General features: G+C 51.7%; 8 protein-coding genes across 8 annotated transcripts; 4 read left to right on the top strand and 4 right to left on the bottom strand.

Moving 5' to 3' along the window:
• Positions 1-1,069: 1,069 nt before the first annotated feature.
• On the bottom strand, positions 1,070-2,664 carry N7477_004449 (ribosome biosynthesis protein RRB1; the record flags this gene model as incomplete). The annotated part of the gene is made up of 4 exons (XM_056966112.1): positions 1,070-1,094; positions 1,157-1,832; positions 1,895-2,410; positions 2,469-2,664. 4 exons carry the CDS (start codon positions 2,662-2,664, stop codon positions 1,070-1,072), a joined length of 1,413 nt encoding a protein of 470 aa, XP_056822893.1.
• Positions 2,665-3,229: 565 nt separating this feature from the next.
• On the top strand, positions 3,230-4,396 carry N7477_004448 (Spg1/Tem1 GTP-binding protein; the record flags this gene model as incomplete). The annotated part of the gene is made up of 3 exons (XM_056966111.1): positions 3,230-3,827; positions 3,880-4,247; positions 4,298-4,396. The coding sequence occupies 3 exons, from the start codon at positions 3,230-3,232 to the stop codon at positions 4,394-4,396; spliced, it is 1,065 nt and encodes a 354-aa protein (XP_056822892.1).
• A 728-nt stretch (positions 4,397-5,124) lies between these two features.
• On the top strand, positions 5,125-5,715 carry N7477_004447 (uncharacterized protein; the record flags this gene model as incomplete). The annotated part of the gene is made up of 1 exon (XM_056966110.1): positions 5,125-5,715. One exon carries the CDS (start codon positions 5,125-5,127, stop codon positions 5,713-5,715), a length of 591 nt encoding a protein of 196 aa, XP_056822891.1.
• A 121-nt stretch (positions 5,716-5,836) lies between these two features.
• Positions 5,837-7,315, top strand: N7477_004446 (transglutaminase domain-containing protein; the record flags this gene model as incomplete). The annotated part of the gene is made up of 1 exon (XM_056966109.1): positions 5,837-7,315. The coding sequence occupies one exon, from the start codon at positions 5,837-5,839 to the stop codon at positions 7,313-7,315; it is 1,479 nt and encodes a 492-aa protein (XP_056822890.1).
• Positions 7,316-9,291: 1,976 nt separating this feature from the next.
• N7477_004445 (uncharacterized protein) lies at positions 9,292-9,621 on the bottom strand (the record flags this gene model as incomplete). The annotated part of the gene is made up of 2 exons (XM_056966108.1): positions 9,292-9,452; positions 9,474-9,621. The coding sequence occupies 2 exons, from the start codon at positions 9,619-9,621 to the stop codon at positions 9,292-9,294; spliced, it is 309 nt and encodes a 102-aa protein (XP_056822889.1).
• A 3-nt stretch (positions 9,622-9,624) lies between these two features.
• Positions 9,625-9,864, bottom strand: N7477_004444 (uncharacterized protein; the record flags this gene model as incomplete). Its single annotated transcript, XM_056966107.1, has 2 exons — positions 9,625-9,775; positions 9,821-9,864. The coding sequence occupies 2 exons, from the start codon at positions 9,862-9,864 to the stop codon at positions 9,625-9,627; spliced, it is 195 nt and encodes a 64-aa protein (XP_056822888.1).
• A 30-nt stretch (positions 9,865-9,894) lies between these two features.
• N7477_004443 (uncharacterized protein) lies at positions 9,895-10,177 on the bottom strand (the record flags this gene model as incomplete). Its single annotated transcript, XM_056966106.1, has 2 exons — positions 9,895-10,035; positions 10,070-10,177. The coding sequence occupies 2 exons, from the start codon at positions 10,175-10,177 to the stop codon at positions 9,895-9,897; spliced, it is 249 nt and encodes an 82-aa protein (XP_056822887.1).
• Positions 10,178-12,763: 2,586 nt separating this feature from the next.
• On the top strand, positions 12,764-14,485 carry N7477_004442 (sugar porter family MFS transporter; the record flags this gene model as incomplete). The annotated part of the gene is made up of 2 exons (XM_056966105.1): positions 12,764-13,065; positions 13,153-14,485. 2 exons carry the CDS (start codon positions 12,764-12,766, stop codon positions 14,483-14,485), a joined length of 1,635 nt encoding a protein of 544 aa, XP_056822886.1.
• Positions 14,486-14,747: the final 262 nt, after the last annotated feature.

Here is a 14,747-nt window from a genome sequence, read left to right as displayed (position 1 = left end):
GACATAGCCTCGTTACGACGACCGGGGTATACAAGTCCTGACATTGCGCAGAAGCGAACCCTCAAGTATGGCTATAGTACCTACATACTGGCCACCACATACCCGTCCGAGAAACACACCTCAGATCTGGGAAACCTCCACAACACCACTTTCGGTACAACATGAAATCTCATCCAATCCATGCATGTCATACCTCGGCCAAAGTTCTGTGGGAACTCGCACGGACAGCACAAGAAGCACTGCCCACTAGACGCTCCTCGCCCAGCACCCATCGCGCCACGTCCTGATCGCCTCGATCATCCTACCACGTCCCCTATGCCCACACACATCATCTAACTGGCCCCCAATAATCCACTCTCATGTCGGAATCGACCAGCCCATGCAGTGTCGCACCCGACCTGCTCCTCAACCTGGCGCCAATCCGATCTGGCGATGGAGCGTAGAAAGCGCGCAGTGACGGCGTAGACGCATCCCTGCTGTATTGCGCGCGTTTATTACGAGGACCAGTGCTGTACTGTGCTCGGAGTTCTGGAGGCCGGTGGTACATTCGTGCTGGGATACTCTGGGATCCCCCTTACTGTAGCTAAAGCATCCCACGCTAGTTTCGGTGAATGTTGTGCATTTGCAGATTTGCCCCCCCTCTCCAAGGTGACATGATTGTTGATAACCGATCGCTGATCTCGGCCGAGGCTGGTCCTGATTGCTTGGGGCGGAATTGAGGGTAGCTTTTCATTCCGCCTTTTCAGGGTTTGTGGTGGGTGGATTTGAGTATACAGCAGTTCACGCTATTCCATGGGGGGGGGGGGGAATGCCTGAAGCGCGGGAGATAAGTAGACTCCGATCTGAGTTTATGAGAATACGGTCAAGAGATCAACATTGCCATTAAATAAATGCAGGTCTAATCTACTCCGAATATGTTGTAAAGCAAGTTTTTTTGTTCATCGCCCGTCGTTGACGGGCTTCAACTCCGGTTCCGATATAGACGAGTAAACCTCGTACTCGAATGGTATATGAGCATGACATCACACATGAAATTCTTTTTTTGAGTCGAGCGCGCTCGATCTGCTCATTAGACACTGATAGTCTTGAAAACACTGTAGTTAATTTTGTTAGCATTGCATAGAGGACGGCTGAAACTTTCCAGGGATTGACGTACCTGAATCCACTGCCACCGGTTGCCATCAGCGCACCCGGCATCTGATTGTGCCAGTGCACCTCCTTGACAGACTCCATATAATGAACGAACAAGAGCTGCGGCGGAATATCCGCCATACCAGCCTGTCGGCTCTCTTCGTCATCCAACTCGACAGCCAAATCCCATAGAGTGACCGTATTGTCGGCGGAGCCGACAGCGACGACGCTGTCGTCAGTAGGGTGCCACTCGATACTGGTAATAGGCTCCTTGTGGAAATCGAAGGAAGCAACAGGCGAGGCGCTGATCTGACCCGCATTGTTAGGCTTCCAGTGTCGCAAGTCCCATACAGCCCATTGTCCATCGTCGGCACCAGTTGCCAACAAGTGGAAAGTCTGCTTAGCCCAGCTCATGACGTTGACGTCGGTTTTGGAGATCATCACATCCACAGCGGGCTTGCGAGACTTGGACCGTACATCCCACACCTTCACACTGCCGTCGCTACTGGCAGAGGCAAACACGTTCTTCTCGTTGGGGGACCACTGAAGCTCCTCGACCGAAGACTGGTGCCCCGTGAATGGACGGTTGTCGGTAACCCAACCTCCACCCTCGGTGCGGGTGGTCGCGTAAATGAGACCGTCATTGTCACCGGTCAGCAACTTGCCGAGCGGCTGTAGAGGAGACCAATCGAGGGCGTAACCTTCGGACTTGTGCATGCGGAGAGTAGAAAGAGGCTTGTTTGCGGAGGAGGGAGAACTGTACCGGGCACGTCGAAGCTCTGAAGGTGCGCAGTAACGTCGTGAATAAGAATTTGGGAGTTCTCAAGCATAGTAGCAGTCAGTGTCTGTGGGGGCTTGGAATAGTCCGCAGACTGCGAAGGTGTTTGGTGGGCGCGAATGCGGTTCGTTGTCGAGCCCAGTGGAATAGACTTGTGTTCCAGAATGGGCTCGCCCATGTCGTCGTCGTCATCAGAATCGGACTCTGAGTCCTCATTTTCACGCTCCATCTTGCTCAGTCCGCTCATCTTGAGAACCATAAGCTCGTTGTCCTTGGCCTTTCTGCCATCTGCCTGGGTACCGGCAACAGCGTACACTGTAGCGGGGAAGGTCTTGCGGTTGTCACCGAGCGAATCGCGAACTATGTCGAAGGAAAGACATGGCCATGGTGTGTTGAGGGCATGGAGCATGTCATAGGTGGACGGGTCTGGGGAGAGCGTCTCGCCGGGTGCCAATTTCGTTCGGCCAGGAATGAAGGTCTGCTTGTCGACATCCATCGCCTCTATTCATTGTTAGAACTGCTGCCGCGCGCCAATTGATCCGTAAGCCGTAATTCGTACCTTTCTCTTCCTCCTCGCGCTCTGCATCTGGGCGACCATCGACACCGGCCTCCAGAATTTCGTCCTCGCTCTCGAATTCATCCTCGAACTCGTCCTCGAATTCACCGGCCTCGTCCGGGATGGCGTCGGCCATGGGGCGCTCGCCTGCCTTGAGGGCAGCCGAGTACTCTTCGGTGTCCGCAGCTCTCTTAGACATGGTGAAGAGTGGTGAAGCGGGGTGTTCTAGAAAGAATGAGGGACGATAAGAACTTTTTTCAGTTTGGGCACGGAGACACACACTAAGCCTATCGGGGACTAGCGCACATCCCGCGCAGCGCAGTGTTGACAAGAGCTGAAGCCTCTCGGAGATTCGACTGCTGCTTTCTTTCCAGTTCCTGCAGCTTGCCTTTCGTTTGTGGCTTGATTTTGTCGCAGCACTCATCTCACCTCCTTCCATCATTGTCCCCGGTGCACCGAAATCCCTACCCGGCCGCTGTTTACGCCAAGGGACGGTTTACCAACTCCTAAACCAAACTTGATCCTCATACCTCCGATTCGTCCGATTTACTTGACGAGGAAGTGCAGAAGATCACTGCAGTACACAAAAGTTCGTCTGGACGTTTCTGTGATCTGATCGCCTTCGTAATTGGTTGGTGACATATCACACAAGGGTCTCCTTTCCCCGCAGGCGCTGACTGACATTCTCGAGCAGGGCGCGCCTACGAAGATACCACCTTGACACAAGCCCTACCGCCACCATAAATCCGTTGCAGCAGTCCGTTATGGATGATTCTGCTGTTGCGGAGCCGCAGCCCCCTGTGGAGGAACATGCGTCAGAGGTCCCGGAGCCTCAGGTTTTCTCCGAACAGCCCCTCGAGCATTCGATGGATCAATCATTGGGGCAGCCGATGGAGCACCAGGCGCCAGTCAGCGTCAACGTCGAAGAACCAGCCCCTGGAAGGGCTACGAGTCGTATAGACCACGGCTACAACAGCGATTCCAAAGCGCACTACCACTCTCGATCGACTGATTTCCACCACGCTGCTCCTGAATATCCTCCTCATGAGACCGATCAATCTGCTCCCCTTGCCTCATTCCCCTCCGTTAGCCAGCAGCCCTCTTTGCAGCCTTCATCACGCCCTGGCTCCAGTTTCTCCAGTGGCCCAGAGAGATACGGTCTCTCTCAGCAGCAACAACAGCAACAGCAGCAGCAGCAGCAGCCGTCAGAAGTCACCCAGCGACAGGCGGCTCAGGCCCAGTCCTCGAAGAACAGTGTTGTCATTAAGGTTGGCATGGTAGGAGATGCCCAAATTGGAAAGACAAGTCTCATGGTGAAGTACGTCGAGGGAAGCTGGGATGAGGATTACATTCAGACACTAGGTTTGTGTGAGCCGCTCTGATCAATATGTATTTTTGCTGACGTGATTTTCAGGTGTCAACTTCATGGAGAAGACCATCTCCATTCGCAACACAGAAATTACCTTCTCTATCTGGGATCTGGGTGGTCAGCGCGAGTTCGTCAACATGCTGCCGCTAGTCTGCAACGATGCTGTGGCCATTCTATTCATGTTTGATCTCACCCGCAAGAGCACGCTGAATTCTATCAAGGAATGGTACCGTCAGGGTCGTGGTTTTAACAAAACTGCTATTCCTTTCTTAGTCGGCACCAAGTATGACCACTTCGTCAACTTCCCTCGGGAAGACCAAGAAGAGATCTCCCTCCAGGCCAAACGCTTCGCAAAAGCGATGAAGGCCAGTCTGATCTTCAGCAGTACAAGTCACAGTATCAATGTGCAGAAGGTGAGTGTCTTTCCATCTGTCCTTTCCAGCCTACCTCTAACACTCCACAGATTTTCAAGATCGTCTTGGCCAAGGCTTTTGACCTCAAATGCACAATCCCGGAGATCGAAAATGTCGGCGAGCCTCTGTTGCTGTACAAGAATGTCTAGAAGAACCGCGGGGATGAATACGTACCTTGGGATGAAGTGATGCTCTTGATGATCGATCCTGACTCCTGGCCCTCGTGGCCCTCTTTTCTGTGTATTCTTTTCTTCCTTTCTCTCCATCATGTATTTCACGTTTATCATGTGTCCGGCTCGTTTTTGGTTTTCTGTTATCATCAAACTTCGGTCCTGAGATATCTACGAAGTCTGCAACCGCGTTTGACAACCTTCCTTTGTGTCGCTTGACTTTCCAGGGGCGATTCCCCATAGCAGCTACATCCTTTCTTTTGTTCATCTGTGTTTTCTCTAGACAGGGCCCATATAGCCGTCTTGAGGCGTTTGGGAGTCCGGTGGTATGAAGACTAAAAAATGAAATATGTTTCCAAAGAACATTCCCTGTCCACATGTGCCTGTTCCTAGTCATAGATATAGATCTGACCCATGGTCCACGCGATGCGGAACGCTCTTCACTGGGGCGAGACCCCTCTTTAAAATGAGCTGCCTCTAACATCACTCCAGGTGTTTCAGCTGCTCGTTCTACACTGCGTCGGAATTTTGTTCGAGGGTGCTTCTTCCTCTGACGACTACTTTTTGGCCCCCAGGCTTTCAGGGCTCTGCACCCGGCCCCCGCCAAGCCACCGAGTGCTGGGTGTGACTGTCTTTACAGCACCTCTGGTTTCGGGCCCTACTCTCCACCAGGGTCACTGGACAAAGTTCGCGGAAGAAAAGACGACATGACTGAAGAGCCGCAGCTGGGTTCTATCCAGGAGCGGATTGCCGCCCTGAAGTTGGCCCAGGCGGCCAATCCTTCTGGCCCTGAACCACCAATCTTCCGCCCTAACATCGACCGCAGCAGATCCGCCAACAACCCTCCTTCCTACAATGTGACCGGCTCTATCCTTGACAGCGCACCCATAGGGAATGAGCCCGCAGGCGAGCGACGCCCAGGACAGGCTCCGCGACCGCCTCCGACAGTGTCGCCAAAGCCGGAAGTAAAACCCAAGAAGCCCCCTCCGCCCTTGCCTACGCGCCGATCAGATCGCTTGCCTCCTCCAACACCAGCGCGTGCTGAAGCTCGTCCTTCTCTTCCACCTCGCAGACCTACGGAGCCTGTGCGGAGGCCCTCCGCCGAGTCAGTCACCTCCAAGGCATCACACTCGACAGCGGCTACAAGCGTTCGCGCTACCTCGACATCTGTCAATTCCAATGGCAACGGCCGTATCAAAGCGCCCGCGTGGGAGAGAGACCACGCTACCGGTGCTGCCTCCGAGACGCCCGAAGGAAGAGATCACAGACGTGACACCATCACCGTCCTCGCGTTCTGAATCTAGACCCGCCGAGGGCAAGAGCATCAGTGGCTTTGGCTTGAGGAACAAATTAAGTGCCAACGTAAACTCCTTGCGGGGCAAGGACTCCTCTTCTTCAACCTCTTCGTCCCGTCCGAGCATGCCGTCTATGCTATCTCGTTCCAAGACGTCCACCGATACGTATTCTGCGCCCCAGCCGCCCTCGCGCCGGCCCTCGGAGCAGAGCATACAATCAAATGGAGCAGGAGAAGAACAAATCCCTGGCTTGCCGCCGCGGAGACCACCCCCGAGGTCATCTCAGACAGATCTACGTGACGCTCGGACGGCCGGATTTGGCAACTTGAACAAGATGCCGGCGATCCCTGGGAGGCCAAATAGTACACCAGCTGTTGGAGCGCCTCCGCCAATCCCAACTGGGACTCGTCCGGATCTCTCCAAGCTTCTAGCCACAAAGCCGCGGTTTGACGGCTCGGCAATACCAGCTAGCCTCCCTGCTGGGTCATCCTACACAGACTGCCTGGTATGCCGGGACTTCTCAGCTCCAGACCAACACGCAGCACAGTATCCTCGTCATTCGCTTCCAACCCAGGATTTAGGATGGCTGGCAAATGAGCTGACTGCTCCATTCCCCTCATTGACTGACAAGGCCCGGGCTATATTTACCTGGCTGCATCATAACATCCGTTACGATGTTGACGCCTTCTTCAACAATCGCGTCAAACCCTCGACCCCTGCCAGCACTCTCGCCTCTGGCTTGGCAGTCTGCGAAGGCTTCGCCGGCCTATTTGCGGCACTTGCCACGAAAGCCGGTCTAGAATCCATCGTAGTATCGGGACACGGCAAGGGCTTCGGCCACGAAGAACTTGCGCCAAGTTCCCCTATCCCCCCTTTCAGCTCTACCCACGCCTGGAACGCAGTCAAAATCGACGGCGGACGCTGGAAGTTGATTGACCCTTGCTGGGGCGGAGGCCACATCCAAGGCGCCGGAAAACCCTACATGCAAGTTTTCGATCCACTGCACTTCACCATGTCGAACGACGTCTTCGGCTTGAAACACTTCCCATCAAACAAAGAGCACTTCTTCCGCGACGACGGTCGCCCTCAGATTAGCTGGGAAGAATACATGCGCACGAACCCGGATAGCCCTTCTGGCGGTTCACCGATCAGAATGTACTGCGGTGTCGGAAAGAACGACATTAGCAAGAGCACTCTCTATCCCACCGACGGCCGAATCTCGGTTTACAACACACCGAGCCCTGTTCGCTTTCAATTCGGTCTTCTATGCGAACACTGGACACTCGCACGCCACAGTCGTCACAAGCCAGGTCTTTTCATACTTTGTATCCACGGCGTGGACGGCCGCAAAGATGAGCGTCTACTCTTTAACCATGTTCCTGGCTCTGGACCCGGTGGTGGCGGCGAGTTTTGGTATGTGGATGTTCCTGATGCGCGCCAGCTGGGCGCACCGGGCCAGAAGGTGCTGTTGGCTGTTATCACTAAATTTGGAGATCGAGAGGAGGAGGAATGTCGCGGACTTACGGCGGAGGAGTATAGGGCGCAGTTGGGAGGTGTTGTTATGGCGTGGGCTTATGTCGCTGAGTGGGAGTTAGTCGCATAGTGATGCTTCAGGATCAGTTCACTCGAGGCGTTGGGTATAGCGTCATTCTAGTGCATTTTTGATGTCATTGACGCGGTTGAGTTGGATTCGAATTATGTCTTAATTTTAATAAGGAACTCTGGAAAACCTCTGCGAACTGTACCTCGTACTACCCACTCTACTGAAAATCAAAGCGGGCGCCTGGACAATCCCAGGGGTCTCTACATCATGCGTAAGCCCTATGTGGCATATACAGACCCTAGGCCACGCGCAAACATGGACATTTCAACCAGCATGTGAATAACTATTTTTCGTGGAACAACACTCAGTTCATAAAGGAAGATTTGAGCAAAACAAAATGAGGATGGACAGATCTCCTTACAAGACTCATTACTTACGAAAAAGCTTCGTGATCGAAAATATAATGGCCGAGGACGCCTTATTCCGTCTCACACTCTCCTTTTCACTTGAATTACCAGTCTTCTCGAGCAAATTTTCGTCCAACCACTCGGGTTAATGAGGCAGTGAAGCTTAATATCGTTGTGCTTTAGTACTCTCTTGGAAGCAATTGATTAATGATACGTGCAATAACTTTCGCCCAAATATCCAAGTCACCCGGCGGGAAAAAGAAAAACACTCTGCACAACAGACCCCGGACAAGAGACTATCGGTACTTACACGAGGCTCTACAGAACCTTCCACTGATATGATCACCCACCGGACCATGTTAAATAAACTGCTCAAGGATCGACTAGTAGCTCCAGTAAGCACCAAATGCTTTTACAGCAGGTGAAGGATTCGAGGGGACAGAATGTGACCGAGGATAGGTTCAGCTATCATGAATATCAAAGTTATAGGCGAGGTGTGGCGCTTTTTGTGACTATGAAAAGTCTACGATATGAATGACCCAAATATGACAGCATCAGTGTGACAGAGAGAGGAAAATAGAATTGAGCGTAAGACAATTAGAATTGTATTCCCGAAGAGACATCTTGTCACAAATCAAGTAGGTGAACATCTACTTCTGGACTAGCGTTGCCTAACGAGTAAAGCAACGCATCCCAGTGCATCCATGACCGTTTGGAAGTTCCAAGAAGAAAGAAATACTCCTACCCACGATATCAGAGGCCTCTTTTTCTCTGCAGATCTAAGCAGTGGACCATCCTCATCCGTCCATTTCATATCTCTCTTCGTGCAGAGCCGCCTGTATGACTTAGAGGAAAATACAATGCATGGGCGGGATTAAATTAATCCTCAATATGGCATAGGAGAAGTACGCGACTTGTTCAAGCCCAAATTTACACGACCTAACCTAAGTCATCGAGAGCTTAGCGATTTAGGTTTTATGTAATGGGGAAGATCTCAGTGACAAATTAATCGATAAATTGCCTAAGATCATCTCCTTGTTAACTATTTGGTGGATTAGGGAATGATCAGAGAAAGTTGAGCTAAGTTAACAAACCTCCCTCCACGCGCGTCTAGTCGGTGCTGCTGCTCCAGCCACGCGGATACAAAACATATTCACTAGCCTATAACCCAGAGCAATCAGTCTTGACGGCAAAATTCCAGCAATAGAATGAAGAAAGCGTAATGCTGTGTTCGCTTGTGATTTGACCACACTGATCATTTATGACAGCCTTGTAAGAATTGTCGCAGTTGGACACCATAACAGTCTGGACGGGAGGCAGGGTCGTGATACCAGTGCTTGTCGCAGAAGCCTTAACATCAATACAGACATACTCACTTGCATGGAGACCTGTACAGCCCGTCTTGACAGCAGGATTCCACAGGTTGATCTCATGTCGCAGGATCACGCTATCAATGCCCTGGAGCCTCTTCTACGTCTGTCACAGATTGGTCGATCTTCAGCTTCAGGTGATGATAGACGGCTGACTCTTGACCTATGCCGCAGAAGTTGGTCCTAAAGATCAGATTTTGTTGGGAACAGTGTCAATCGTTGCTTTATTGAGGAAGATCAGTGGAAGAGTAGCTCAATTCTACTCTTGTGCCTTAACTGGCAAGCTCAGTCCACGACTATTCAAAAAACTTAGTCCTCCTTCGTCCAAATTCGGATATTTGCGCAATGCAAAGAAATCCAACCGGAAATTACCCGCCTTAGTATAATCCGGCAAATACTTGCGTAGTAGGTCTTTCCATTCTTTTTCCTCTTATCCTAGACCAATTCCAGTATAAGTAAACTCCCACCGGACAGGAAAGTACCCCGAAGGTTCCCAATCTAGAATACCTGCCAAACTGCCATTATCTAACATAATATTGACATTAGTAAGGTCGGAGTGAGTAAAGGTATAGGGAGTAGCACTTAACATTCGTTAACGTAATTTGAGGCGGATATCTTCTAGCACTTTGAACAAGGCCAGCGACATCTCAGCCCACAGCTCATCGTCAGACAAAAAGGGCCCGTGCTCAATACCGTAGTTAGTCGGAAATAGAAAAGCCGAGTATAGTGGTTGTCCGCCTAGGCTTTCTATTCGGTTCGAATGAAGTTCACGAAGCTATATCAAATACGCAGCAGTCTGTTTTGCGACGCGTTCTTTGTCCGCTCCAGACATAGGAGACTAGATTTCACTCAAGGGTTAACCTTAAATCCGTTTCCTAAGCAGGAAACATATCCGATTATCTTCCTGCCACTCTTCAACAATTTTGGGTATAGGTATTGAAGTTCTTTCGGCCAAAAAGCGGATATTGAGAGCTTCGAAATTGGGCGGCTCAAATGGACCGTTCTTTCAGAATCAGGTTTGAACCCAAATACCATACTCCTCGATCGCTGACACCGTAGAAAACGTTCACATGACTGTTGTACCGACACCCCTCTTGACGTGTGGGCGACCAACTACATGCTGAGCAGATAATTTCGGAGGCCATCTAGGAAAGAGAAGTAATCAGAGGAATGAATGCCTTGTGGTTGGAGACGACTGCGGTGTGCTGCGTTGGCACCGAAAGTGGAAACAACCCACACAACGCCTATTGGTACTCTCGGGGGTGCTCGTGGTGGATGGCTTCAGATTTCCAGAGTGACTGCAGTATTAAGTCTTACGGGTATTACGATTTTGAACGCATGTGGTTCGAACCGGGCCTTGGCATGAGGTAGTCAAATTCTAGCTCTTTTGGTCAATCCCCCCGACCGTTTGAGTTCAGAACGGATACTGTCGCATGATGATTTGCGTTTCAATGGTCCTGCATCATGGGGGGCTATGCGGTAGTTTCTGTATCAGCTCGGTCTGTTGTTTTCTGAGTATTATTCTCGCTAGTCATCGAAGATTCAAGCACGCCGCTAGGCGTTGCCGTTTTTGCAGTATTCGTTTGCTTACCAGGCACAGGCGAATCAGCTGAAGATTGCTAAGAAGAGAAGGCGGGGAAGCATTCCAGGTCAGCCCCATCCCAGTGAGTGCCTACAAAAACTCTTCCAAAGAGGTCTTCTCGGCCTTCATACTCCGATGAAGAAAGCCATATTCTATAAACTTCGATAGAAACTCGTCCGACGAAGTCGTCTCGCAGCTTGGTCCCCCTTTGTAATCGCTGAAAAGACCGATCCAATGATCACAATGCCGTCTGGCCACTTCCCAGATGTCAAAGCATTTGTGCTGTGATCGTTCTGATTGTTCTCGGGAGAAAAAGTGGGGAAGCATTTTGGGTCTGGTCCGTTCAAAGGGATGAGCACAACACCTCGTCCGAAAAGGATATCGTCTTCAGTGTAATCTTCTCGGCTGAAAGTTGAACCTGGCCTAAACAAGAATTTTGGCGAGAGTGCACTGGAGATATTTCTTCCTGAATCAAGCTCTATTTCGATCGCTTTCTCGACATCATTTCGAAAGACGGAATTGGAAAGGCAAAGCAACATCGCGCTACCTTCCATCTGGCAGTTCCGAGACAGTCAAATTTAAACCCACTTCATCTCGGGTGGAACCGTCCACGCTGCCCATATTACCACACAACGTGCATGTCCACGTCAAAGTCCTGTAAAGTGGGTGGCATCAACCATGAAACCAGACGACGCGGGTACAAGCTTTAAGCCTCTAGCCCCAACAAGCCTCAACCGTACGGGAGGCTTCCTAAGGTTTCTAGGGAAGAACGCCGATTACATCACTCACACCGCAGCTGGCCAGTAGCGTCGGCCAGGAGCAGCCCGAAACTAATCTTTTTCAGGCCAGGTCCGTGCCAGTCACTTTCAAGAGATGACATTCAACGAGACTCAAATCGATTTCCAAGGTTCATCCCCATATAGTGAAGTCAAGAGGTGGAGGCAATGCCCGGGGAAATGCTTCCCGGTGTACGAATTCGGATGCGGGCACCCCAATCTCCGCAGATTGAAGGCGGGGATAGATTGGAGAAAGCAAGGAGCCGACGCAGCGAAGAGAAGAAACCCCCCCCTGGAAAAGCGCACTACGTCGGCGGCAGCGCCAGAAGTGGGACACTAGGAGCTAGACTGGCCCACATAGGTCAAGAATGGGCAAGCATCGAGGGCCGCGCAGAAATTGAATCACGGCCAACAACCGGGACACACGGGATTTGAGAGGAACGGGGCCCGAGTGTACGCTGTCCCCGAGTCCACTTCGGCGTGCGCCGGCCAGTCATGCCGTGTGTACGCCGGCTCAGGGCGTCGATTTCATACCTGTTCTAGGCAATTGCCCGCACTTGGGGTCCCCGGACTGGGACATCTGTGACAAGGTAGAGTTTTTTGTTCTTTCGAGTGGGCTCCGGTTAATTGTTATGAAATTTAGTTCCGTCCAAACAGGGTTATGGTGTGTGAGCCATACGGTACGAATAGTGTGTCAGTAATTCGATTTTTACCCAGTCTTCTGAGGATGGGGTGAAATTAGACCCTGGGCCCTGGGGCCCCCCCAGGTTGACCAGCTTTATTAGCTTATAATTCTCAACAACAACTATGCGCAGTATGTTTCCGAAATTTTAGGGATACTTGGGATCCCGAGTCAGAACCCGAGTGCGGTCCCAACAGCACACCAAGCCGACAGCAGGGATCTCGCCGACGCCGAAGGAGACCATCCTAGAACATCGCCCGAACGAGTCTAGTTCAGGTCAGCCACGAGGCCCAATTCCCCGGATCCAGACAGCGATCTCTCGGATGCACCAATCAGAGTGGCCAAAGTGGAGTTTTTCCACCAATCAGACCCCGCATGTCCGGAATAGGGTCTTGGCGACTACCCAATGCTCGAAACGTTGCACTCGTTTGCAACTATTCACCCCCATCCATTACATCCCCAAATCCACCCCAGATTGAGATTACCCGAAATGAGCCTGTCCACGCAGAGGGTGGGGACACTCGAGGCCCCGTGAGATTCTTCGGCCTGTAATTTTACAGCCGGGAGAAGCTGATCTATTTAAGTCCTCCCTGTTCCGGCGTGCTTCCTTTTTTCTTCTTTTTTCTTCTGTTCAGTGCTCGCTCTCCTCTTTTTCTCTTGCCCCTGGGATCACTGTCTAGGACCATTCAAGATGGCCGTGGGCAATATCTACGTGATCGCTGCCGTCTCCGTGATTGGTGGCGGTCTATTCGGTTTCGATATCTCGTCTATGTCTGCTATTCTCGGCACCACTGCTTATAAGTGTTATTTTAACGAGGGTCCTATTGGACCTCCCTTTACCGATGATGAGACCTGTTCTGGATTGAGCTCGCTGAACCAGGGTGGTGTCACTGCCGCTATGCCTGCTGGTTCCTGGCTTGGTGCTCTGATCTCGGGCTATGTCTCTGATCGTCTGGGCCGCAAGTATTCTATCATGGTTGGTTGTATTATCTGGTATGTTGATTATATGAATCTTAAACCTATCATTTCCCAAGTAACCCAATTGACCATATCACTAACATTCACACTCCATGCTCTCAGGTGTATCGGCTCCGCTATTATCTGCGCTTCTCAAAACGTGGGCATGCTAGTCGCTGGCCGTGTTATTAACGGTCTCTGTGTCGGTATGGAATCCGCCCAGGTCCCCGTCTACATCTCCGAGATCTCTCCTCCCTCCAAGCGTGGCCGTCTCGTCGGCTCCCAGCAATGGGCCATCACCTGGGGTATCCTGATCATGTACTACATCTCCTTTGGCTGCTCCTATATCGGCGGTCAGACCTCCTCCACTTACAGCACATCTGTTTTCCGTATTCCCTGGGGTGTGCAGATGGTTCCCGCTGTCCTGCTCTTCTTCGGAATGATGCTCCTGCCCGAGTCGCCTCGCTGGCTTGCTCGCAAGGACCGCTGGGAAGAAGCCCGCGCCGTCCTCACTCTGGTCCACGGACATGGCGATCCTGACTCCCCCTTCGTGCAGGCCGAGATGCAGGAGATTGGAGAGATGTGCGAGTTCGAGCGCCAGCATGCTGATGTTACCTACTTCGAACTGTTCAAACCCAGGATGATTCACCGTACCTTCACTGGTATCTGGTGCCAGATCTGGTCGCAGCTCACTGGTATGAACGTCATGATGTACTACATTAACTACGTCTTCAACATGGCCGGTTACTCCGGTAACAGTGCCCTACTCGCTTCTTCCATCCAGTACATCATCAACGTGGTCTGCACCGTCCCGGCCTTGATCTGGGTTGACCGCTGGGGCCGTCGCCCGACCCTTCTGGTTGGCGCCGCCTTCATGATGGTCTGGATGTACGCCAACGCCGGTATCATGGCCACATACGGTACTGTTGTCCCCGGAGGTATTGACGGCGTCCCCGAAGAATCCATGATTCTCTCTGGCGCCCCTGCCAAGGGCCTGATCGCCTGCACATACCTCTTCGTCGCTTCCTACGCCCCGACCTGGGGCCCCATGTCCTGGGTCTATCCCTCTGAGTTGTATCCGCTTCGTGTCCGCGGCAAGGCCGTCGCCCTCGCTACCTCCGCCAACTGGGCATTCAACACCGCTCTGGGTCTGTTCACGCCCGTCGCTTTTGCCAACATCCGCTGGCAGACTTACATTATCTTCGGCGTGTTCTTGACTGTCATGTGGTTCCATGTCTTCTTCCTCTTCCCCGAGACTGCTGGCAAGACTCTCGAGGAGGTTGAGTTGATTTTCGAGGACCCTCATGGTATTCCTTACATTGGTACCGCTGCTTGGAAGACGAAGCACGATACCAAGCGGACTGAGGCTGCTGAGGCTGGTGATGTTGAGGCTCTTGGTGATAAGCTTGCTTTGGGCGATAAGTCTGTTGTCACCCACAATGAGACTACGGCTTAAAATTTGTGTATTTCGATTCTGTGAACCCCTCAATGGGCGTCGGGTTTGGGATGTGGCGACTGTGTCGTTTCACTGGATGATGTTATGTAAAAAGTTTTCGTTGAGAAAACATCATGATATATTAGATTTTTATCTTCTTAATTCATCAATTCTTGAAATTTGGAGCATTACAATTAGATCCGAACATAGCTGTTAGAATCAAATGAGGAAGGTATCGACCTTTAGTGCTCTTGAGGCGGCTCAACCCACTTGCGCATTGGAG

Source organism: Penicillium maclennaniae, assembly GCF_028827695.1.
Source record: "Penicillium maclennaniae strain IBT 15551 chromosome Unknown utg000004l:1.0-3007600.0:1.0-3009580.0, whole genome shotgun sequence".
In the NCBI taxonomy this organism is placed as follows: domain Eukaryota; kingdom Fungi; phylum Ascomycota; class Eurotiomycetes; order Eurotiales; family Aspergillaceae; genus Penicillium; species Penicillium maclennaniae.
Note: the sequence above shows the minus strand (reverse complement) of the source record. Positions and strands in the feature narration are given on the sequence as shown.